Genomic DNA, 26,624 nt, shown 5'->3' with positions numbered 1-26,624 from the left:
GTTTTCATGCTTATGGCGGGCTCACGTGTCCGTTTTTGAAGCCAGCTGCTTGACGGATAAGTCTGTATGGCGTGTGTCGGATACACATGCGCAGAATTCACCAGGATAGTAAACAAAAGTGAACCGGTGCTCATTTTAAGTTAACCCCTTCGTCACAGAACTCCCTCATAACCCCCATATTTATATTTAAAACTACCGCCGATAGCACAGCGTGAGCCACCCGCATGGCAAGTGTAAGTGTGAGCACAACCAGAACTTTCTTAAGTTACATAACCTCTTACTTTTATATATATCTATATATAAATGTATATATATATATATATAAAAACTCTACTTGCCCCCACAACCCCAAGTCACCCTGCCCTAATAATGTTTGGTGCCCCCACACAAATTATATACTGTATATATACAGAAAAGGAAGGGCTTTCTTTTGATGCCATTGCATACTATAGCACAACATATATTGTAAAATTATATTAAAAAAAATCGTTTCACCGTAGTTCATGTTGACAAAAACACCCCAAAAGGTAATGCCTCAATTTTCAAAAGATCTCCTTTACATATAAATTGCGTATACTTCAGACAAATAAAGGCTAGAGTTATGATTTTTACCCTCAGTATACTGGATTTGTAACATTAATTGTGAGCAACGTATGCAGTGAATATCCAAAAAATGTATAATTTTGATTACCAGACAATCCTGGGTGTTTCCCTTTATAGGAAATGCTTACCATGCAACCACTTGCCACAAATGTCTGCCAAAATCTGGCGTAATAACTTTCTGCACTTTTTTTTTTACAAACGTTTGTGGCAGGATACAGGCCACAAATCATAACATATTTTTAAATGATATTTGGATGTTACAGGGCACAAACCTCTTTCCCATTCATTCTTTAGTGTGAATGGGTAAAGGCAGCTGCTCTTCTTTGGTTGATGCCAGATGAGCCCCTTGCCGCCGACCAATACAGTCGTTCTTACAGACCTTTAAATCCTTGCATGTGTTGCAATTTAAAGAGATGAAAGTACTTAGATTGTGACTTTATGACCCTTCTCCAGAAGTCATCTGCTACCAAATGACAATGTTTTCCAGTACTTGGGATGAGTGGAGCGGGAGTGCTGCCTATTTGTTTTGAGGACCCTCCCGTGATGTTTTCTTCCACCACCCCAGTTTCTGTTTGCATTCTATCAGCTGTATATCATATTTATTATATTTAATCACAATGTTTTCTAAATCAGTAGCATCTCAAGGTCACGAGGAAAGCACATCTTAGATCTGTTTACTGGCCTCTCTGTTTCCCGGATACACATTCACTTTCAACAGGATGCCGATTCCCTTGACTGTTGATGGATTGAAGTTGTTGGATTGTTTAACTTTTATACGTAGCCAAAACAAAATGTTTATTATGTGCTTAGTATGAGATCAGGCAGCCTGGTGGAAATATGCTAAACAGACCAATTTGTTTTCTTTTTTAAACGGGCAATATATAATATATAACAATAAAAATAAAACATTTATTGTTTTTTTAATAATATGGGTTTTTTTGTACGAAACCTGCCAATTATGGGAGGGATCATCCAGTAGCCATCATAATGATCAGATAACTCATAAAGGTCAAGAGTGATCTGATCATCATCACCCCACTCCTGATTGACTCTGTAGGTGGATTTTGTGAGCCAACAAGCTGGGGGACCAGATCCACCTATACCAGTGCAAATACACATACACCCTCGCACTAGTGAGCACTCACTAAAATATGCTCACTCTATCATCGCACCTCCACAGCCTTACTTTTTCAGAAAACCTTTCTTTATTGCTGCTCGCAGAGTGTGGGATATTATCGAGGGGTTCTGTAACATCACAGTATGTGACCCCACTGCCATCTCGCCTCCTGAAGTGGGCCAATAATAATGTGTTAATAGGATGTGGGTGTCTTTGTGATTGGATGCTGTGGGGGGAGTGGCGGTGCCAGTGGGGATATTATAGCAGGTGTAGCCGCCGGGATTACAGGTAGTAGTAGGTTTATCTCAGCTGGGCAGACGACGGGCAGATATGGACTTCCTCAGGTCTCTCGGGCACCCAGAGGAGATTTATAACCTTCTCAGGTTCAAACTGGGTGGGTGCCGGGTGGTGATGCTCAAGGACCGGGTGAGTCTGCCAGGAGGGATGCCAGCTTCCTGTCCTAGAGGTTGGCAGGTGGTTATAGGTATTCAGTATCCTGAAATAGCAGCTTAAACCTTTACTGGATGACAAGGACCACTGTATACCTGTCCTAGAGTGAGGTGACAGTACCGGATCATATAAATGTCCTAGAGGTACTACATTGAAATGGCAGCACTAGCTAATGCACCTGCCATAGAGGTGCCACATTAAGGTGTCAGTAAAATAGAAGTTGCTGGCAGATAAGACCTAGTACCCCATCTAGCCCAACTGTTCCATTTATCTTACATCCTTTCAGTAAATTAAAACTTACTTACATAACATCTAAGCCTCTGACACCCTAGTTTTTGAGTGTGACCTCTTTCTTTTTTGTTGTACCTCTCCTCCAGTCTGCTGGGACTCCGGTGCGTATTATTGCTCGCTTTCTCCCCTGTCACATGTGCAAAGTTTGCTCCTGTTCATGATCACTGGAGTCTACCCCCCCCCCCAGCCCTGGAGAAAGTTTACTCCACGTTTGGCTGATGGCCCTTTGCTTAAACCTAGTAAACCCACTCACAGTTAGGCTCCAAGAAAGAGGGCTAAAGGAAGGCTACACCACACAAAAATGCTTCGCCCCCCCCAGCGCTTGGCAGCATGTAGATCTTATGCTGTCTCTCTCCCCCGACAGGACTCCATGAGCGACAGCCTGCAGACCTGCTACAGATACCTGAACGAAACCGACCCAAGCTTTGGCCCCATGATACAGATTTTGGAAGGGGAATTAGGGTGAGAAAAGAACTTGAGTCTTTACAGATCGGCGGCTCCAGTGCAACTTTTCAGTTAGCGCTTTACGCCTGCAAGCAAAAAACTATAAAATGTAGTCCAAGTGCAGATCATGAGTTACTACAAAAAATTTCGTAACCTTGTTGTAATCTTTTCTGTTTGCATTCTGTCAGCTGACTGTAATATATATATGATAATTATTTGCAATGCTTATTACATTGCATCTCAAGGTCACAAGGAAAGCATCATGTATTTTTTTAGGCAGCGTGGAGGAATTATCAGTAACGGCCAGGTTTAGTGTTTACTCCGTGAATCTGATTATTGGCACTTAAAGGCGCCGATTGCACAGATGGGTCGTTGCTGAATCCAGGGAACTCACGCCGAACCGCGCTGTCTTCCTGACATCAGGTAGGAGCTGCTGAGGAGAGTAACGACAGGGACAGCGAGAAGTTTTGCGTGACTGCCCCTTTAAGTGCCCAGATGATGATGATTTCTCACTTAAAATTAATACACATTTTTTGAGTTTTAAATCTGTGTTGTGTACTGGAGCGCATTGTAACACTGAAGAGAAGTTTTGCTTAATATTCTTTCCTATTAACGTTTAACCGTTATCTGCAGACCTGAAGGCATCTTCCACCCCATACTTTAACCTCTGTGATCAAACAAGGATCCTATTTTAGGGCAGCTGAGTGAGGCAACATTAGTTTTCTATTCAATGTTTCGTAGTTTTGGGGAATCTTGTGCTGCTCCCACAGCAGTAGTGCAAACTAAAATTTCAAAGCTAGTAGCTTCATGTCTCTCCCCCTCCCATCTCCCCTATCAGTTTCTTCTCTGCCACTGCACACTCTCTTACACACTAACTCTCTCCCCTGTATCCCCCCTCCCATCTCTCATGTTAGTTTCATCTCTGCCACTTCACACTCTCTCATACACTCACTCACTCCCCATTTCATGCAGAGAAAGCTGTGGGGAATGGGTAGAGAGAGGACCATAAGCGCAGGGTGCATAGAGAGAACAATGGAGAGAAAGGGAGCATATACAGGACTGGTGCAAAGGAGAGGGGCACTAAGGGACATACGGTAATTTTAATCCAAATTTAAAAAGTCCTCTGAATTTGTTTGAAATGAAAGGATATGAGAAGAATTTGTTGTTCGAAAATGAATGAGCCAAAACAATCATGAGGACCTAAATGTAAACTGACCTGTTTGACAAGCTCCAGGCACAAAGTATAACATTGCAATGGTTAACTGCGCAAATAGCCTCAAAACCAGAAAAACAGCCTCATGCAAATCCCTATCGGTTTTTTGAGCCTTGTCTCCTCTATAGTGGCAGTGCCCCAGATGTGGGAGAAGTTCCCGGCAGAAAGCTCGTTGCAGGACCCCTTCTTCTGCTGAGCTAAGTTACATATTCACATATTCATAACTGCCCAAGGGGCAGAAAAGTCAGGTCAGGGCCAATGCGGTCTTGAATCAGATGCCTAGCTCTGCAATGATGGAGGCAGAATGCAAGCCTAAACCATCCTCTTCTAGTGGGTCACCACGTATTCCTTTTGGACTTGGGTTAGTAGAGTGGAAACCGAAATGACACTTGAGACGTGAATGTCCACTTTTATTTATCATTCAGAAACAATTTGGATGAGTTCCTCATACTTTGCAGGGATCAAAACTCCTGTTTGAATGATGTTAATACACTTATACAGTATATTGTGTTCTGTAATCTTGTCTTGTTGATGAGATCCTATACTTAACATTGTTTCTCTGTTTTCAGGCATGCAGTTTGCATATATTACTTGGTCTTGCGTGCTCTGGACACCGTGGAAGATGATTATACCATTAGCCTTGAAAGAAAGATCCCAATGCTACATAACTTCCATACCTACCTGTATGACCCGGAGTGGAAATTCACTGAGAGCAAAGAGAAGCACCGACAGGTTGTCATAGACTTCCCAACGGTACTTACCACTTTATATATATATATATATATATATGTATCCCAGTTTCTTCTATTTTGTTTATTCGTCACAATTAAATGTTTAAGATCATTACACTAATTTTTATATAAGACAAAGATAATGTGAGTAAACAAAATAAATGAAGTCATCATGTCCTTTATTCATGCCATAGCATCTCAAGCAGATTCAAGTTAGAGTAAGCCACTCTAAAACCTTCCATTGTCCTACTGTATAACTTAACTTTTCTGATTTTCTGGTAGAGAGCAGAATTAATGGTTCCATCAATTATGGCAAGCCACCTAGGTCCTGTAGCAGCTTCAGACCATCACACTACCGCCGCCGTGTGTGACTGTTAGTAAATCTGGTTATTTGGTTGATTTAGTAACTAAGGGGGCAATTACTTTTTCACAAATAGCCAGGTAGGGCTGGATAGGTTTTTTCCTTCTATACATGGAATCATATTTTAAAAACTACATTTTGTGTCTATTCAGTTCCTTTCTCAAATATTAAAATGAGTCTGATGATCTGGAACATTTAAGTGTAAAAAATATGCAAAAACAGAAGAAATTGAGAAGTATGTGTATTATCAACACATAATTATAAATTGAAATTCTTCTTTTTTCTTAACAGATCTCTCTGGAGTTCAGAAATCTAGCTGTTGTTTACCAAGAGATTATTGTAGACATATGCGCCAAGATGGGAAAGGGGATGGCAGAATTCCAGGAGAAAAAGGTGGACTCTGTGATACAGCTGGACAAGGTTAGAGATATACATTTCAGATTCTCTTCCAAGATGTTTCATTATGCTTATCTGTTTAGCCAACCATTTCTACCTATGGTGTATGCATAAGTATTACTGGCATTTTTTGTAACTTTTTTCTTGTTATATTTTTAGTATTGCCATTATACTTCCGGTCTGTTTGGAATTGGCTTGTCCCGTCTGTTTTCTGCATCGGAGTTGGAAGATGCAAACATTGGCCAGGACACATACTTTTCAAACTCCACAGGTGTATTATTGCAAAAAGTCGACATCATTGTTGACTACCTGGAAGATCAATTGGAAGGTCGAGAGTTCTGGCCAAGAGAGGTCAGCACCTTCATTTCACTGTTCAGTTCTAGTTCTTTAAAGTTAGGGCGCCGGAAGTCACTGACACATACAGAGTAATGCGGTTTGGGGGGCAAAGATGTCAGTGATGACCTGTTTAGGCCCAAAAATGGCACTGACAAGATGTTTGGGAGCAAGGACGGCACTGATAAGCTGTTTGGGGACAAGCATGGCCCTGACAAGCTGGGGACAGAGATGGCACTGGTAAGTTTGGAGGACAAAGATGGCACTGACAAGCTGTTCAAGGGCAAAGCTGGCACTGTGGGAAGTGAGTTACGTGTTACATGGTATAAAAATACTCACACCAACCCTGTGACGGCACCAAAAAATGCCTGCACCTAGTGACCTTATTCTCGGCCCTGCCTCACTGACCACCAAGAATATTCTGTAAGATAGTGGGGCACAACTCTGTGCCCCAAGCACTACAAACATCTGTTAAATGTCGAATGGGTCATCTGTAGATTGAGAGCCGTTAATCGTATAGTTGGGCAATCTGCTGAAGCCCAGCCCCTGGGCCCCAAAATACTTTCATTCACTTTTTTGGTATTTCCATGCGAATACTTGTATGGACCTTCTTTCAGTTTTTGGTGAGCTTGGCATAAACAGCCAAGTCTATGGTTGAGTTTGGCTGGAACTGGTCAGATTACCTGTTTCTAATTGGTGATGCAACTGAGAACTGTCTACTGCCATATGTTTGGTAACAGCCTTCTTTAAATAATTTTCTTCTGAACCCTTTGATTCACCTTTTGGGTTAATATTTGCCTCTGTGTATGATTTTACTCGGAATACTATAAGCAATCTAATCTTCCCTTTATTTGTGCACCAGGTGTGGAGTAAGTATGCAAAGAAGCTCTCAGATTTGGCAAAGCCGGAGAACATCGTCCCGGCTGTGCAGTGTTTGAACGAGTTGATTACCAACGCCTTGAACCATGTGCCAGATGTCCTCACATACCTGTCATGGCTTAAAAATCAACGCATCTTCAACGTCTGTGCCATCATCCATGTGAGTACCTAGCTGTATGTCTGATATTTAACCATTAAGGGCTATAATTTATTTTGTATTACTACTATATTTAAGGTAAGGTCTATAGCCACTTTGGCTGCGTGTTACAACAACCAGCAAGTGTTCAAAGATTTTGTGGAAATCCGCAAGGGACAGACTGTCACTCTAGTGATGGAGGCCACCAACATGGACGCCGTGAAGGCCATCACGCTCCAGTATATTGAAGAGGTAAGACAGATTTCTTTGTTATTATCAACCAACATCTGATAGAAACACTTTTAGTTGTATTAATACAGAGCATATAAGGAAGAACGCACAAATTTCACTATATATTCAAAATGGCCAATTCAGGGTTTATTGCAAGGGCTTACTGTGGGGGAAATTATATAAAGGACCTGAAAGCTCTAATTAAATTGATAGAAAAAACTCTGCAATTAATCATCGCTGAAAGGGGTTACATGGCTGAGTATGGATAGGCATTAATCTATAAAAAGTGCAGGAGTCCTCAGTGATAGGAGTGGTAGTTAAACATTGCTCATTTTAGAAAAGCCCTGGTAGTAAACAGTCATAACCCGGCTGCTTTATGGAGTATTAAACACACAGAGCACAGGGTTTAGGTTATTTAAGACTGGCTAAGAATCCTCATTATCACAGAGGTTAGTTGCATATTTATTATTTACTGACCGCCCTGGCAGTAAGCATTGATTAAACCAATTGCCTTACTGAGTATAGAAAAGGCATTAACGAACAGAATACAGGTTTAGGTTGCTTTAAATGTGGGCTTGAGTGGCACATGAGAGGGAGGGGCTTGTGAGTGAGGTCATGCTAGGTTATAAAAGGAAGCACTAGCAAGGGGCCAGCCCTTTTTGGATCATTTGCCGCAAGGAATTGTTTGCGAGTCCCGACAAGAGCAATGTCGTATCAGCCATACAACACTTTATCATGTCCCCAACTGTTTAATGGCAGTAAATACCTCAGTGTCCAGGTATACTGTTTCTGAGGAGATTGGTCAGCAAAGAATTGAACCTGTCTCTGTGCAGCATGAATGAAATACTGCTGTATACTGCCGGCCCTATGCGAATGCTGGTTTTAGGTCTGGGGATAAACCAACTTAATGTTATGTGTACTGTGTGTTTATATATATCTGCTGCAAATGGCTGGGTTAGGAGTACTCTGATGCAGATTGATTTATATAATATAGGAGTATTAGTACTGACCCCGGCATCTATTTGTGTGCCAGATAACCTGCTGTAACTATCTCGGGCCTACGCTAGATATCTGGGTATATGGATGGCTACTTTGTGGTAAATATCCAGGAGTAAACTGCTATTTGCTCATCGGCGGGAAGTCTTACAAAGACCAATGCACATTACCTCCATGTGGGCTTTGGAAAGCATTGCTAGGCCTAATGTGTGCCACGCCAAGGAGGGATTAGTCCGCTCGGTCCTATATTGTGGGGAATGGGTTAATTTGTTTTCATCTGACATCAGTGCGGGAGTTGGCCATCTGAGGTATGACCAACTAGAGTGGTGTTAGCCGGGTGGGTACATGCAGGAAACCCCATGATCTGGCCCTGGGGTGCATGTATTGGTTTTGCTACTGCCAGGAAGAAGCACCGTCTCATTGGTTACTCCTGTGTCGGTATTCCCAGGGCCCTCTCCTTGTAAGCTAGGATTTTTTTTATCTGGTTGCTTCCTCCGAGGTAGGGTTAACTCGGGTCACAAGCTATGGAGCTCACCAGGTCTCTTGTAAATATTTTCTATTGTTTAGCTGGTACTTTTTTTTTTTTATATTCCTGTTCTGTTCATGGTGCATATGTACTTGAGTAAAGGTGGACGGCCTGGGTCTATACCTAAACAGAAGTATCACACTTTATAAATGCATAATAAGTATAGGTATATCAGATTTACAACCTTATCGATGGAGTACAGGTGGGGATTGTTGTGCTCGACTAATAATTCCCTGTACCTTTAATTGTGTTGGTTCGCCCACGTGTCTACCTCTTAAATTGCTCACCTTGGTCTTCCACATACATGGATTCATTTTTGTTCACTTTTACTTACAGAAAAGAGGCCCATTACTGCCATTCAGCCAATGTTTATTGGAAAGAAGTATAATTATACCTTCTTTATATTGGCGTTCTGACAAGAACTGCCTTATTTAGGTTATATAAAACCTTCCTTTGGCCTTCACCTAGGCTGCTGCCATGACTATAATATTTATTTGAATACCATGTTATGTTTATCTGTTTAATAATTTTGAGCTGGGCATGGTGTGAACTATTGCTAGGGCACTCATTTGGGCACTCAAAAGTTTAATTGGTCTTGGTCATAGTCACTTAATATGGGGCCAATGGATGTCCCCACGCTTTCACATAACTTGTTCTTTCATGGGTACTTTTGTCTATACATGGTTAGATTAAAGGTTTCAAGCTAGTAGTTCACACTAGGGACTGATTAATAATTCTTAATAATTTAGTAATTTTGGGTGTCAGTAGACGCTATTACCTGGAAAAGCAGTGTGCAGTAATTTCACAACATTACTAAGATAACCGCAGGGCATACCCACAAAGATTAGAGAAGTGAGGTAAGCTAAAATTACAGAGGCACTGCTGTTCAGTGCAAGCTTATGATATTGACTGGCGCAAAGGCCTCTATTTGTGGAATATAACCAGTTTGGCTGGCTAAGAATAGGGTGGGCTGCCAATTATAAGCAAGGTGGCACACATATTGGCTGTGGTGGGGGTCCTGTGAGGTCTCCCATCTGTGCAGGAGTTATCTGTCCGAGGTCCAGCTAAGTGCAGGACCCTCCATGGATCACGCAGGACCCTCCATGGATCACGCAGGACCCTCCATGGATCACACACTGTAGCCATTATAATCCATTATAATCTTTATTAAAGATAGAGTAATGGCATTTTGACATTGCACATGTAGCTTCATGCATTTCATGCAATTTTCATCAGTGCAGATTGTATTTGAATCGTACCGTCAGCCCAATCGTAATCCACTTCCCGTCCTCCTTCAGTTCTTTTGGCAAACTGGGAATGAGCCTTTATCCCTGTATAATATTTACAATATAGTGTCATCATATTCCATAGCGCTGTACAATGGGGAACAGCCAGGTTAGTATAAGTATTGTCCAGAGACAGTAGAGGGGCTAGGAAAAGTGAGCTACGGAAGATGGGCATCAGTGTAAATCACTTATTGCAAATATCTAGGGCTAAGGGAACTGCTTAGAATGTGATGTGTATTGAGGGACTCTTCACGAAGCTAAAATCTAAAACTTTTTAATTTCCTGAGTTGCTAAAATATTTTTTTATTTACAGATCTATCAGAAAATTCCTCCAACAGACCCCTCATCAGACAAGACAAAGCGCATCCTTTCCTCCATACGAAACCTGTGTTTTCCAAACAGCTCACTCCTATCGTAATAATTTATCCCCCATTTACCTGTCCTGGTCTATGCTTCAGGCTGCCCTCGGTTATCAGTACCTGAGCAAGGTGTCCCAGGTGTCTGAAGAAGAGCGCGCAAGCCAATGATCTCAGCACATGGCATCTCAGATACTGCTCGCTCCCTGCTGCTTCGCTGAGAGGTTCTGTACGGACCTTTCAGGTGTCATTTTCATGATCTCTCCAACACCATGAAAACCTAGATAAATCGAGAACATACATCCAAATCTAGTTCTGCTTCTATGCAAAATGTAATCACATTAGGATCGTTTTTAGGATTTCCAGTTATTTTAGTTTACTATAAATTGAGCTTCTATCTCCCTGATTCTGATTCATTGATCAGGTTAGTTATCGGCAAATTTGCAAGGTAACTTTAAGCGTATTTTTGGCAAATTGTGATTTTTATTTAAAACAAATACAAATTACCTAATGAGAATCCCCTATTGAGCTTGGGGAAATTCTTAATTCTTAGCCACCATCGACTGCAGTACACGGATATATTACAACCTTGGAGCACTTGGTTGTCGGTCTTTGAATATTAGGATATACCTGCATTTTCTCTCTAACATTGTTAAAAATATCTCTTGGCCCCCTGCAGCCACCATAAAAAAATCCTTATTCGTTTCCCCGCTTGCAGCTTTAATGAATCCATCTGAATGCCATCTTGAGCCAAGCACCAACCCCTATGTTAATTTTACATCCTTAAAACATGTACCCTTAATTACTGCTACAAGAGCTACTACTCCCTCTTCTCACGCCTCCTTTTCTTATGGGTAATCACCCATACTATTACTTTAGATTGTAAACTTGTGAGCCGCATAAGCCCGCCATTCTTGCCAGGAACTTTGTTTAAAAGTAGCATAAGTCTAGATGGCAGCTCACAGGAAGGCTTCTCCGCTCCTGTCGTGCCTGCGTGTATTTTTTATGTGTTAACTACTCCATAAAAATTGTGTGGTGAATAATTTATTGGTGATTAATAAATGGTAATACAAAATTGAGCCTAACAAAGTCACTTATTGCAGTGTACTAAGATAGAACAGTAGCCTGTTCAAGTTCCTTATAAGATTGATGTCGAGATATTATAAAAGTTTCTATATGCTGAAGTGAAATGAGGGGGTTTTGGTAACAAGAGCCTTTTTCCCATTATTACCGTATCTTTTGTTCAATCAAGATTCTTGTTCGCGTTTAATGCACTCAAGTTATTTACTGTATATATGGGAGACAGGGCTTTCTTTTGATCCCGTGGCATACTACAATGCAACATATATTGTAAAATTATTAAAAAAAAATGTATAGTTTCACTGTAGTTTATGTTCAACACCCCCAAAATGTAATGCCTCAATTATCAAGATACCTCATTTACATATAGTTTTCATATACTTCCGGCAACTAGGGGGTAGATATTAGTTATTAGCTACTGGATTTGTAACATTAATTATGAGCAATGTATTCAGGAAATATCCGCAAAAATTGATTACCAGAGAATCCTGGGTGTTTCCCTATAAAGGAAATGCTTGCATGCAACCATCTTGCCACAAATTTCTGCCAAAATATGGCATAATAAACAGCAAAGGGGCGCACAGCTCAACTGGGCAATCTTTCCCCTTGCCTGAATTACCTGCTGGTAACCATGTATACATAATCTTTACATTATAAAGTTTGTCTTTTTATCCATATTCTATCGTAATACTTAATAAAAGAAATAGGCTCTTGAGGATTTTTTTAATAGTATCTCATATCTTCAAAGTGTCCTAGTTTTGAGGTGGAGCAGGAGGAGAGATAGAAAATATCCAAATCAAAGCTACAGCTATGTCTTCAAAAAGTTGTTTTTCTGGGACATTGTATCACCAAAGGCCGCAAACATCTCACGATGGCACGAAGGAAGGCTATCCTAGACTGGGCCCCGCCAGAAACTCCACATCAATTACAGATTTTTCTGCGGCTTATCTCATATTGCCGCCCATGGATTCCTGACGCTTCAGTTCTAATGCAACCTCGTAGAAATATCAATCCTGTTCAGGATTATTAGCCGCCACTAGAATAACTCGCCCGCTCTACTAATTGTTCTATCGTTATCCAGGGCTGGCCCGACAATGGAGCCAAGTGGGGCAACCGCTCCAGGCGGCACTTTTGAAGGGGCGGCAAGCCCTTTTTTTTTTTTTTTTTAAAGCGAAAGAGAGAAAGGGGCACCGAGTGGTTTTCGGTTACCAAGCTGTCAGTACCCGCTCGGCACCCCTCTCTCTCTCCTCTGCGGCGAGTCTCCCTGTTCGGTCTCGGTGCCGGCTTGTAATGCTGAGTGCCGGAAGATTTCCTCATAGCCGGCACCGAGACCGAACAGGGAGGCTCGCCGCAGGACTGCTGAAAGGTAAGTACAAGGGGGGGGGCACGGAGGGAGAGGAAGGGTAGATAATGGGGGGGGCGGCAGGGACGGAGGGAGAGGAAGGGTAGATAAGGGGGGGGGCGGCATTTTAAAATTCGCCCCAGGCGGCATTTTGCCTTGGGCCGGCCCTGTCGTTATCATTCTGTTTATTATCGTCCACAAGGAAGCTGCACAGTTTGGAGGTCACATCTTCAGACGAGGAAGATCCACACACGCCTTTGAAGTGAGTTACGGCAGCGAGCGCGTTGGCACTGTGTGATCTAAAGAAGCGACGATTTACATATTAAGCCTGTCAGCTTGATTACGGTGCTAAATCAAGCGAAATGAAATTAGCACCTACAACCCAACGGCTGCCAAATGACTGCGGGCTTAATGTGTATTTAGCTTAGCTGATGAAACCTCTGGGACTCTTAAGGACAGATCATACACACAAACTGGAGCCTGAAATTGTGGAAGCCAGCCAGAAGCCACTGTTGTGAGCATCTTGGGCTACTGTCATTTTCCACCCCTGCAAAGCTCCACAAGATGGACAATAAATTGAAGGGACAAAACAGAGCAAGAATTCAGCGCATACCCAGAGAATACCATTCAAAAAACACTAAAGGCATACGTTTTAGGAATTCCATCACGCTATATTACCATGTATTGCTTAGGCCGTATTAATATAGAAAATGGAGATGATGTATAGTTATTCAAAGTATTGAGAAAGATTATTCAAAAGTGGAAAACAAAAAACAGTTGCCCCAGGAGTGGACGTTGCAGCAAATTCACCCAAGGTCAGATCTTGCAAAAAAGCAAGAGTTAAATCTCAGACTCTACAGACCTCTGTTAGTATGTTAAATGTTAGAGTTAAATTTTCATCTTCTACAGCGCAGCGGAATCTGTTGGCGCTTTATAAGTATAATAATAATAATTTACCCATACACATCCATGATCACCCACACATACACATACAGATCCAGACTGGCATATTTACCCATAACAAAAAAATAAAAATGGGGAAGAAAGAGGATTTCAGTGACTCTGAACGCTCCATGGGGGTTGTTGGTGCCAGTCGGGCTGGTCTGAGTATTTCAGAAACTGCTGATCTACTGGGATTTTCACCCAAACCATCTCTAGGGTTTACAGAGAACGGTCCGAAAAAGAGAAAATATCCAGGGAGCGGCAGTTGTGGGGATAAAAATATCTTGTTGGTGTCAGAGGTCAGAGGAGAATGGGCAGACTGGTTTGAGGTGACACAAAGGCGACAGTAACTCAAATTACCCCCTCGTTACACCCAAGGTATGCAGAATACCAACTCGTACAACACGTCAAACCTTTAAGCAGATGGGCTACAGCAGCAGAAGACCCCACCGGGGGCCGCTCCTGTCAGCTAAGAACAGAAACTGAGGCTACAATTCGCATAGGCTCACCAAGATTGGACAATGGAAGACGGGAAGAATGTTGCCTGGTATGATGATTCTCGATTCCAGCTGTGACATTCAGATGGTCAGACTTTGGAGTAAACAACATGAAAGCATGGATCCAACCTGCCTCGTATCAACGGTTCAGGCTGCTGGTGTAATGGTGTGGGGGGACATTTTCTTGGCACACTTTGGGCCCCTTAATACCAATTGAGCTTCGTATAAACACGACAGCCTAGCTGAGTATTGTTTCTGACCATGTCCATCCCTTTATGACCACAGTGTACACATCATCTCAAACTGGTTTCTTGAACATGACAATGAGGTCACGGAAATCCAACGGCCTCCACAGTCACCAGATCTCAATCCAATGGAGCACCTTCGGGATGCGGTGAAACGGGAGATTCGCATCATGGACGTGCAGCCGACAAATCTGCAGCGACTGCGTGACACCATCATATCCATATGGACCGAAATCTCCGAGGAATGTTTCCAGCACCTTCTAGAAAGTCTGCCACGAAGAATGACGGCAGTTCTGAAGGCAAAAGGGGATCCTACCCGGTACTAGCACAGTGTACCTAATAAAGTGGCCAATGAGTGTAGATGACAAAAAACACAGGATTCCACTTAAAATGTTACTAAAAACATTCCAGATACCAAGATTCTACTGGTAATCTCCAAAAGGCACTGCGTCAATATGATCAGCTTTCCAGACACAAAAAAAAAAATCACCAAGATACAGAAACAGACATTCAAAAAGTCCCTGCATTGGACTGGTAAACTTTAAAATGTTTATTTTATTTTCATTTTTTTATGGAGAATTCCAAGAGAATATTGATATTTAGTGGTACAAAAATGTCAGTTAATGCACAGTTCATTCTGTTCTAGGAATTATGACAGCGTCCGACGTTGTAACGTTTCACTAAGAAATGCTACACCCGAGTATAATTTGTGCAAACATTTTCTCACATCAATATAAAAGCATTAATGTAAATGTGTGACGCAATCCTACGAGTAGCTTAAAGAATTTTTGGGTTGGTGTATATATATATCCTGGAGTGATACTTGTTCCTTCATTAAAACACCAGTAACCATGATTGTTGTTTTCTTGAAAAATGCAGTGTTTAAGTGTCTGCTTTCTGGAACAGTGTAGGCGTAGCTTCCCTATGTCCCGAATTATCAGCACAGTCCTGACAACTGAATTTAGTTTCTGACCGCATGCTCTTTCCAAATGTGTCTCAGTTACCAGGATTTCATGAACGATTTGGAAAGCCTCATGATATCTTACCTCCCATGCAATAACAATTTTGGGGGCAGAACAGCAAGTGAGGTCACGTATGATCAGAGTATGTACAATATGCCTTCGCCAGTGAGGTCACTTGTACGAAGTCTACCTTTATTATCCCCTCACTTGTCTTTTTCATGTAGGGGGGGGGTATTTAGTGAAAGGCGGCCCTGTGAAACGTAAATGTCCTGCCTGTTTCTTTCAAATTGTGTACCCTTCGAGACAATGGCTGTGTTTGTGTTAATCTGGTTTTTCATTTACTTTTTCATTTTTTGACATTTTCTCAGAACTGGTGGCATCACTGGGGTCATTTTATTTTGTTATTACATTTGTATTTATTCTTGAACAATTTTTACATTTTTATATTTTATATTTACAGGGCTCCATTGCATTCCATTGTGAATGTTATTTTTGTACAGTGCTATGGAATGTGATGGCGCTATATAGCCCAATTATTTTTTTTTAATTTGGATGTCATTTCTGTTTTTGTTTTTTTTTTTAAAGTAATTCTGCGCAGCCTCAGCTATTAACCCTCTGTATGCCATATACCTTTAGCGGTACAACGCACGTGCTCTCTATGGTAAATACAGGGCAAGAAGAAAGTATAAGTTATATAACATGTAGCCCCGCCCATACCCATCATTGGTTGGCAATATCTCTCAGTTCAATAACGCGCGTCAGAGTACCTAATATGCTGGCGGTTCTGTGATTGGATGCTGCGGGGGAGTGGGCGGTGCCGGTAAGGATGCTGTAGCGCTTAGTGATGGGAAGTTCGGATCATTAAAGTGAATCGGATCATTTCGATTCGTTCACTGAAATGATCCGATTCATGATCCGGATCTTCGGATCACTCAGTGTGTCTGCACGGAGTTACTGTTTTCCAGTAACTCCGTGCAGGCACACTAACGATTGGCCCCGCCCCTTTCATTATGAATCCTCCCCCCTGCCTCCAGTGATGTCAATGAAGGCAGAGAGTCGTTCAAAGATTCGGATCTTACAGGGATCCGAATCTTACAGTGATCCGGATCACTGTAAGATCCGGATCATTGTAAGATCCGGATCATTGTAAGATCCGGATCATTGTAAGATCCGGATCTTTGAACGACTCTCTGCCTTCATTGGCATTGTAATCATTCAGAGAATGTCACCATACTGTTATAAATAATACATTCATAATCACTGCCCCCAGGATTTACATTCCCCTTTACCTGCAACTGCACCTTAAGCTAACTTTATTAAATTAATTAAATTAACCCTCACCATTAAATTAACCCTAAACACCCCATCAACCATGACTGCCCTAAAATTAACCCTTAACACCCCATCAACCATGACTGCCCCTAAAATTAACCCTTAACACCCTATTAACCATAACTGCCCCCAAATTAACCCTAAACACCCCATTAAGCATAACTGCCCCCAAATAAACACTAAAGACCCCATTAAGCATAACTGCCCCCAAATTAACACTAAAGACCCCTTTAAGCATAACTGCCCCCAAATTAACACTAAAGACCCCATTAAGCATAACTGCCCCCAAATTAACCCTAAACACCCCATTAAGCATAACTGCCCCCAAATTAACCCTAAACACCTCATTAAGCATAAATGCCCCTAAATTAACACTAAAAACCCCATTAAGCATAACTGCCCCCAAATTAACCCTAAACACCTCATTAAGCATAACTGCCCCTAAATTAACACTAAAGACCCATTAAGCATAACTGCCCCCAAATTAACCCTAAACACCTCATTAAGCATAACTGCCCCTAAATTAACACTAAAGACCCCATTAAGCATAACTGCCCCTAAATTATCCTTAAACACCCCATTAAGCATAACTGCCCCTAAATTAACACTAAAGACCCCATTAAGCATAACTGCCCCTAAATTATCCTTAAACACCCCATTAAGCATAACTGCCCCCAAATTAACACTAAAGACCCCATCAACCATACCAATTTATTAGGTAATTTATCTGGAGTACATGCAATTAATTTAGGGGCAGTTATGGTTAATGGAGTATTTAGGGTTAATTTCAGGGGCCGTTGTGGTTAATGGGGTCTTTAGGGTTAATTTCAGGGGCCGTTATGGTTAATGGGATCTTTACGGTTAATTTCAGGGGCAGTTATGGTTGATGGGGTATAAGGGTTAATTTTATGCTGATGATTGAGGGTTAATTTAATTAATTTAATAAAGTTAACTGTAGGTGCAGTTATAGGTAAAGGGGGGCAAACTCAGGGGAATCTAAATCCTGGGGGCAGTGTGAACATTATTAATGTATTTATTTATAAAAGTATGGTATCAGTGATTTTCTCTGAATGATTCGAATCTCTGTAAGATTCGGATCCTTGTAAGATCCGGATCCCTGTAAGATTCGAATCATTCGACTCTTCGGTTCATTCGACTCTTCGGTTCATTCGACTCTTCGGTTCATTCGACTCTTCGGTTCATTCGACTCTTCGGTTCATTCGACTCTTCGGATCATTCGACTCTTTGAACGAATCTCTGACTCTATGAGTCATCGTTCCTGTGAGAATTAATGAGCTGTAACCTGACCCCAGAGTCTGTGTCTGAGTGCTCTGCAGATGACTCACAGCTCTAGGATCAGGTTACAGCTGCATGATGATTCACAGACTGAACCGCTACAAACGAATCGTTCAGTCTAGTGAACCGACTCATCCGGATCACTAAAAAGAACCGGATCAAATGAACGATTCGTTCATGATCCGGACATCACTAGTAGCGCTTGAAGATGCCGGGATTCCGAGGAGTATCCCTCACACCTCAGCTGGGCAGACGGCGGGGAGACACCGGGCGGACATGGACTTCCTCAGGTCTCTCGGGCACCCGGAGGAGATTTATAACCTTCTCAGGTTTAAGATGGGCGGCTGCCGGGCGGTGATGCCGAAGCGGGACCGGGTAAGTCTGCCAGGAGGGATGCCGGCTTCCTGTCCTAGAGCTTGGCAGGTGGTTATAGGTATTCCGTGTCCTGAATCATTTTCCGGATGGCTGTGCTGAGGGGGATCTCTAATAAATCTCACCTGTAACAAGAAATAGCAGCTTAAACCTTTACTGGGCTGGCTAATACACCTGTCCTAAAGGTCACACAATAAAGGGACAGAAGTGACTAATGTACATGTCCTAGAGGTACTGCTTTGAGGTGGCAGCACTGAGCAAGACACCTTCACTAGAGCTTCTGCCCTAGAGGTGTCACAATAAGGTGACAGAAGTGGCTTTTCTTCCTGTCCTAGAGGTACTACTTTTCTTTTCATACCATGTTTATGCGATTATCTGAAAACATTGGTCATTCAGTAAAAAATAGAGAAAAACTAAATAAAAAATTTCATTGTTTCCACTCCGACAGAAAATGCCCCCAATATGTATCAATTCAGGTGTCCTGATTTCTGAAATACCCATACTCTTATAGAATTTCCAGACTTTCCCAGCAGTTATAGGAAACACGTCATAAGGTGTACATTATGGATTCAAAACTGTGGATTTTTTTCATTTAGGATACTGGATTTTGTCTAATTTTAAACAAAAGAAATAATTAAAAAAAAATACCCGCAAAAATATATATTTCTGTAAAGCAGATGACCCAGAGTCTGTCATCAGGAGCGTTTCGGAGAACTTTAATGCAGCTGTTTGGCCGCCAAACTCAGCCGCAAAAATAATTTCCAGTTTTATTTACTATATTTATATATATTTATCCCCTGTATTTATTTATTATAAAATATTTATCCATGCATTTTCATATGAAATTAATATAATTTAATAAGGTTAAATATTTATCACATATATATTCACGGCTATATTTCATTTATTCATATTTAATTAGCAATGTCACATCTGATGCCAGGAGTCACAATAAGAGGGGGCTTCTGTGTCTCACATATTTGGGGGCACCCAACATTGGTCAAGCACAGGTTCTGTACACCTCAATTTACCAGCCGGAACCTGGGCATCAACATCTAACCTATTAGATATTGGCTCCATATCTGACACTAAACACGTCAGGTAGTAGCTGTCAAGAGTGGCTTCGCCAGAATGCAGTACGCTTGTACAGCATTGTAGACATGTTCCATTTTTATGAGAGAGAAACAAAACCTCTAAAATCTACACTTCCTAACCAATTCCCTCTAACCACCCACCAAACTAAGCTAACACTATAAAATATATATATATATTAAATTATATGGTGGAACCTTAGAAGACAGAAGGGAGAGGGGAGGTTGACCTACAATTGCTCATGTTCATAGTTCGTTCCTGCTCATGATCGCTGGAGTCCCCCCAGCCCAGGAGAAAGTTTACTCCACATTTAGCTGAAGACCAGCATGAACTGTTCTCCTTGTTCAAGCGATGGCCACATGTAGATCTTATCCTGTCTCTCCCTACCCGACAGGACTTCATGAGCGACAGTCTGCAGACCTGCTACAGGTACCTGAAGGAAACCAGTCGCAGCTTCGCGGCCGCCATCCAGGCTTTGGATGGGGAATTGAGGTGAGCAAAGAAAAACGCGTAACTCTTTACAGATAGGTGGCTCCGTTGCAATAAGAGGTATCAGGCTTTTCGGCTGCAAGCAAAATACTCTAAAATGTAGCCAAAGTGCACATCCTTAAGTTACCACAGTTTGCATTCTATCAGCTGTTGTCTTTATTATTTTTGGTAGGGACAAATGAGTGGGAATGGAGAGAAGGAGGACAGAGATATAGGCAAATTCACTCTGAAGTGTGCCAAAACCGAGATACCAGGTGGGTCTAGAAGAGAGCGAAAAGAAGACACATGGTTAGCGAAACAAGAATTTATTGCCAGTACACCAAACGGTGTATTAGCCTAGCTAATGGTTCAAAGTTTAATGAACAACTAATTTGAGGGACTCAACCTCCAACGAGGAGGGGAATTTCAGGCGGGGGACATCTAGCTAGCAAAAGGGGCAAAAAAAAACTATAAGATGACTTAATGAACTTGAAACCTCTGTGAAAGTCCATCAAATTCAACCCTTCTACCTAACCTGCTTTTAATCCAAAAGAAGGCAAAAACCCCAATTACGCTGTTTTCTGATTTTTGCCGTTTCAGGGGAGAGAAAAAATCCTTCTTTGCTCCAAAAGGCAATTAGATTTCTCATTTGATCAAAAACCTCTAAAACAGGAATGTTTATTTTGTCATTTATAGCCATGTATATTCTGCTTTTTACCTTATTGAAGACATCTGTTGATTCTGATAGAACTTCTTCTATATAGCTCCAATGCATCTCCATATAAATGCAATTTACTCATAATGAAAAACTTCCAATCCCCTTATTCATCTTGGAACCTTCCTTTGCATTGTTTCTAGTTGTATAATGTCCGTTTTAAGGGCCAATGCCTAGAATTGCACCGCATATTCAAGGTGAGGCCCGCCATTGACTTTTAAAGAGGCAATATGGTAACCTCCTTCCTAGAACTCCTTCCAAGGCCAGACCCCATAGTCTGTAGGAAGCAGGCTGGCCCTCAAGCCCCTCCAGGAGCCCAGGACACAAAGGCTTCCATGACAGATACAATTTAAAGTATATGTTGCATTGTTCTTATGCCCCCCATTTATATGTTGCATTGTCCCCCCCCAATGCATAACTTTACTTTTGTCTGCATTGAACTTCATTTGCCACTTCTCTGCCCAGTCCCCTACTTTGTCTAAATAATCCTGCAGAGAAAAAAACCTCAAGGTTAAACTGTATTATTCCACTTATTTGTGTCATCAGCAAACACTGAAACATGTCTCTCAATGCAACATGGGAGATCATTAATAAACAAATAAAAAATAAGAGGGCCCAGGTATACCACTGAGCTACGGCGCTCAATACCTTGGTCCAGTTTGACATTTTCCATTTACTTTTTTCCCCATTTACTCCATTACTCTTTGCATTCTATCTTTTAGCCAATTTTTAATCCAAGTAAATACATTTGCCCCAATTTGTATAGTAACCGTTGTGTCGACTCGTATCAAATGCCTTAGTAGAATCCAAATGGATCACATCTACTGCCATTCCTAGATTTAGAATGCAGTTGATAGAGCCCAACTTTCTAATCATAATGAGATTAGTAAAATATGTAAGAAAAAACTAAATAAAAATAGTTACAAAATTAAAATGTGGTAACATGTAAAAATAATTATCTGGTGATCCATTCAGTTCCAACAAAATGTAAAAAAAAAATAGTTTTTTAAAAAAGTTTATTTTTATGAGCAGGTGCTAAAATCTGCTCTGTATCTTCCCAAGAATCCTGACAAGGAAACGGTTAAAATATTAGCACTTGAAATACCCATGGGTTTTCTAGTTTAAGAACATTTATGATTTGATGGTGTAAATAGAATTGGACGGGGTCAAATATGTCCCGAATAGGACATGAGCGCAGACTGACCAGATGTTAAAATGGAAAAAACCATGCGCACCTCCCAAATGTGGCCTTTTAGCTCTTAAATAACTCGGCAAACTTATGCATGAGTGGTATAACACCTATTGGGGTGTCAGTGACAAATACAGGAGCTGTAAATAAATAGATTTCTTACTGGAGTTAGATCTTCTCAACACAGCAGTATTGGGCAATCTGATTACTGAAAGAGTTTAGTTTCCTCCTTCATCAAAATCCAGGCAGATAGCAACACTCTGTCGTGCTAAAGTACACAAAAAAAAAGATAACCCTCCGGGTAGACCTATAGTATCTGGGGTGGGAAGTGTTAGCAGAGTGAAAACCATGCCTCCCAACTGTCCTGCTTTGCACAGGACAGTCCCAATTTTGCTAGATTATCCTGCTGTCCCGCCAAGCTCTACCTCTGTCCTGCTTATTGGGACTGAAGAAGAGCTCAGTGGGACTGGGGAGTTGGGCGACTCAAATGACACCTCATGGGCTCCAGCTAAAATGACGTAAAAACATAATGCACCTTCTACTTAATATTGCTTTTATCAAACCTACTGTATCTGTCAAAAATGTACTTCGTTTACAGTGTAGTGCACTCTGCAATCTTGCTGATGACATGTTCGCTTTTTAGTGAAGTCCTAAAACTAACCAAACTCCCTCTGTACAATATGATCTTTTTTCCTGCCTTTAAACAGAGATGCAGACATTTTTTTCCCTCCTGTTTGCAGGCATGCCGTGTGCATACTTTACTTGGTCATGCGTGCTCTGGACACCGTGGAAGACGATATGACCATTAGCCTTCAGAGAAAGATCCCAATGCTACGTAACTTCCACACCTACCTGTATGACCCGAAGTGGAAATTCACCGAGAGCAAAGATAAGCACCGACAGGTTCTCGAACACTTCCCAACGGTACTTATAACTTATCTATTACATATATTTATATACTTATAATATATACACACTGTGTGTATGTGTGTGTATATATATCCACAATTTAATCTAGCATAAATGGATCAGTTTCCACTAAAGTCTGTGTATCATCAAGACCTAGTTATAGACTTCAATATTTTTTTTCAGATCTCTCTGGAGTTCAGAAATCTAGCTGCTGTTTACCAAGATGTTATTGCAGACATATGCGCCAAGATGGGAGAGGGGATGGTCGAGTTCCTGGAGAAGAAGATGGACTCTTTGAAGGAGTGGGATAGAGTGAGAGGAACATAAAATAAATTGCAGATGCTCTTCCAATACATTTTAATGTAATATTTCTTGAAGCATTGTTATCATTTCTACCTGTTGTGTAGCGATTATGTTTTTATAACTTGTTTTTGATATTTTCAGTACTGCCATTCTGTTAACGGTCTGGTGGCGATTGGCTTGTCTTGGCTGTTTTCGGCATCAGAGTTGGAAGATGCCATTGTTGGCCTGGATAAAAAACTTGCAAACAGCTTGGGCCTATTTCTGCAAAAAACTAACATCATCCGTGACTACCTGGAAGATCAACTGGAAGGTCGGGAGTTCTGGCCTAGAGAGGTCGGCACAGACACCAAGTTCACTTTTCAGTTCTACTGTTGGTGAGGTGGAGGGAATACCGGTATTTCTAGTTTTGTGTGGTGGTTTTCTTGTAAAATGTGAGAGCAGACATTTTGGACTTTAGTGACCATAAACTTGTGCTTTTTATTGGTGCGCCTTATAAATGCATAACCTGTTTGCGCCCCTGTCATAGGTGGTTAAAAGGCATATCATGGGGCAGAGTGGCATATAGGGGGTATAAGGCATTTCTGGGGGCAGAATAAAAAACTAAAAAAATATTTCCTCAATCATAGTTTTTATTAAATATGAAAATAGTTTACATAAATTAATATTTACTAGTAAAACTTTTTTTCCTATAGGCTTGTCTTTTAATCAGGCTTTTTCTTTTTTTTTTCTAAATTAATATTCAGATTTTGGGGGGTTGTCTTATAATCGAGCAGATACGGTACTTTTTTTTCACATAATGATTTTAGTTAGAAGTTTTCTCCCCAGAAAGACCTGTAATGGTCTTTTCGTAGAAGGTGTTAGACCATGAAGAGCTTGGTGCACAATTCCATGCCTCAAGCACTGCAAACAGGCCACTTTTTTGGCTGTCCCACCCTGAGCTCAGGTGTCTCATTTTATTTTTCCAAGTCAATAAAGTAGTTGTTTCCAGGCGAGAATACACATCATTCCTGTCCAATTTATGAACCTCACGGACTGGAGCTGTAAACTCATGCCTCCTAACTTCTATCATTCACTAATCAGGGCGCTGGGGGGGGGAGTGTTACTTGGGAGATAGAGTGTCAGCACACGCGGCCCATATCCCGCAGAGCTCTACCTCTCTCCTGAAATATGGGACAGAGGTAGCATTCAGCAGGATAGGATAGCAAAAGCGGGACTGTTCCGCACGAAGCCAGACAGTTGGGAGCACATGCATACTGTAAGCCACCTCAAACTACTCATTTCACTCTATTTTTGGCCCTTGCAAGCACCCATATGAACACTTTCAGCTTTGTGTGATCACACCATGACAAGCTGATTCTGGGGTCGTGTGCTGTACATATGTCAGCTCCTGCCTCTAATCAGTGGTGCAACTGGGAGCCACTGTCTAGTGACATGTTTAGTAACGGCGTTCTCTGCATGTATGTACTTTAGTGTATGATTTTCCCTGCATATTATAACCAGCATTCTAACCTCCCCTTTGTTTGTGCACCAGGTGTGGAGTAAGTATGGAAAGAAGCTCTCAGATTTGGCAAAGCCAGAGAACATCGTCCCGGCTGTGCAGTGTTTGAACGAGTTGATTACCAACGCCTTGAACCATGTGCCGGACGTCCTCACATACCTGTCACGGCTTAAAAACCAAAGCGTCTTCAACTTCTGCGCCATCCCCCTGGTGGGTACCTAGATTTATGTGTAATATTTAACCATCGAAGAGCAACTGTCGATGTTTCACCTTTTTGCATATCTAAATTTATTAAACTATTTCCCTTGTGCTTAAATAAAATGCATGGTTGCTGCTGTAAACACAATTGCATACATTTCTTCTTATTCTTCTTCATTTTTTCTTATTTATTTATTATTGATATATTTAAGGTATTGGCTGTAGCCACTTTGGCTGCGTGTTACAACAACCAGCAAGTGTTCAAAGGTGTTGTGAAAATCCGCAAGGGACAGGCTGTCACTGTAATGATGGAGGCCACCAACATGGACGCTGTGAGGGCCATCATGCTCCAGTATATTGAAGAGGTAAGACCGTTTTCGCATTGTTAATCAACCCACATCTGTTAGAAATGCATTGTTTCTTTCCTTGATATAAAGGTGTATTTGTATAATTACAGAGCATATGAGAAAGGGCCCATTCAGGTTGTTGCTGCAAGGCAAATGGACTTATTGGCCTTCCATAAAAGTGAAATGGAATGCAGGAAATCACATACATGAACATGACTGGTGCATTAAATATATAACCCAAACGAGCTGTACCTCAGACAGCTAAGTTCTGCACTAATGCCAGGCCTTGGGGATCCAATGTGTGTGATGCCTTGCGCATATTGGCACCCCCACCAGCCTTGCTTCTAAGTTTGCCTATAATGCTTAAACTTAACAGCCATGCCTCTGTCCATGAGAGCAAATGCGTCCCTTATACGAAACCCTGAAAATCTGAAATCACATGGTGGACTAAACAAAAGATATGAGACACAGTGACCAAATACCAAATATACAAAGCGTTAACGTTAACATTTTGCCAAGCCTTGCACCTGCGGTTCATTAAATTAACAGTATGGATCTAAGTGGTGGAATACACAGTTACTACTAGCCTGAAAAAGGCTATTAGACACAAATTAGGATCACCCCAAACATTAGTACACCACACCATGCCCAAACGGATGAACATGACATACACTGAGGCAGTAAACAAATGTACAAAGAGCGCTGCAGCGACTAGACTAAAGGCAGACTTAACCTGGGTATTGGGCTTGAAAGATGGGTACATGTAAAGTCTTGAAATGTTATCAAGTGCACCTTTTTGCCGTAACGACCGTTTTATTACTTTGAAGTTCCTTTCTAAGGCATTCATAAGGTTAAATATCTTAGGGCAAGGTGTCAGTTGTTCACGTGATGTGTATGAAGGTACAAGTAATCTTCACTAAGCTGAAACAGAATTTCCTAAATACCTTATATATATAATTGTATTTCGTTTACAGATCTATCAGAAAATCCCCCTGACAGACCCCACGTCAGGCAAGACACAGCACCTGATTTCTTCCATACGCAGCCTGTGCTCGCCCAGTGGTTCAGCGGTGTCACGTAATCATTTACCCCCCATTTACCTGTCCTGTGTTATGCTTCTGGCTGCCCTCAGTTATCAGTACCTGAGCACGGTGTCCCAGGTGTCCGAAGAAGAGCACACTAGCCAGTGATCTAAGCATGCGCAGGGCTCATGGAGGTAAAGTGGTGTTTTTAGTGATTCATCAGATGACATGGCAGCTCAATACTTCTTGTTCTATGCAAGCCTAAAAACATGCTGCTTCACTGAGAGCTTTTGTATGGACCTTCTGGAAGCTAGACCTAGAAATTCTTTCCTGGGGAAAAGTATTCAAACAAGAACAAAGCACGTACATCCTCATCTAGTGTCTGGGACCCTGGTTAATGTATACTGTGAATTTTGTGCTAGCACTGACATTCTACCTCCCAAACACCACTGTGGGGTAGAAGTTG

The 26,624-nt window shown here is 41.5% G+C and overlaps 1 protein-coding gene and 1 pseudogene across 1 annotated transcript; both read left to right on the top strand.

The window, feature by feature from the left end:
• The first annotated feature begins 2,050 nt into the window (after positions 1 to 2,050).
• Positions 2,051 to 10,520, top strand: LOC149281538 (squalene synthase-like; annotated as a pseudogene).
• A 7,801-nt stretch (positions 10,521 to 18,321) lies between these two features.
• LOC149281537 (squalene synthase-like) lies at positions 18,322 to 26,326 on the top strand. Its single transcript, XM_089499198.1, has 8 exons — positions 18,322 to 18,420; positions 19,904 to 20,001; positions 22,622 to 22,805; positions 22,974 to 23,102; positions 23,235 to 23,426; positions 24,625 to 24,801; positions 25,002 to 25,154; positions 26,111 to 26,326. Exons 1-8 carry the CDS (start codon positions 18,322 to 18,324, stop codon positions 26,324 to 26,326), a joined length of 1,248 nt encoding a protein of 415 aa, XP_089355324.1.
• Positions 26,327 to 26,624: the final 298 nt, after the last annotated feature.

This window comes from Sceloporus occidentalis, unplaced genomic scaffold, assembly GCF_023333645.1.
Source record: "Sceloporus occidentalis isolate IW3139 unplaced genomic scaffold, rSceOcc1.0.p SCAF_131, whole genome shotgun sequence".
Lineage (NCBI taxonomy): Eukaryota > Metazoa > Chordata > Lepidosauria > Squamata > Phrynosomatidae > Sceloporus > Sceloporus occidentalis.
This window is presented reverse-complemented; position numbering and strand designations above follow the sequence as displayed.

What these genes read in the sequence shown, in the direction of transcription:
- LOC149281537 (XM_089499198.1), top strand. Translation starts at nt 18,322, where the DNA reads ATGGACTTCCTCAGGTCTCTCGGGCACCCGGAGGAGATTTATAACCTT. An exon ending in GCTTTGGATGGGGAATTGAG is followed by an intron (nt 20,002 to 22,621) that starts GTGAGCAAAGAA and finishes TCCTGTTTGCAG; the next exon opens with GCATGCCGTGTGCATACTTT. An exon ending in TGCTCCAGTATATTGAAGAG is followed by an intron (nt 25,155 to 26,110) that starts GTAAGACCGTTT and finishes TTTCGTTTACAG; the next exon opens with ATCTATCAGAAAATCCCCCT.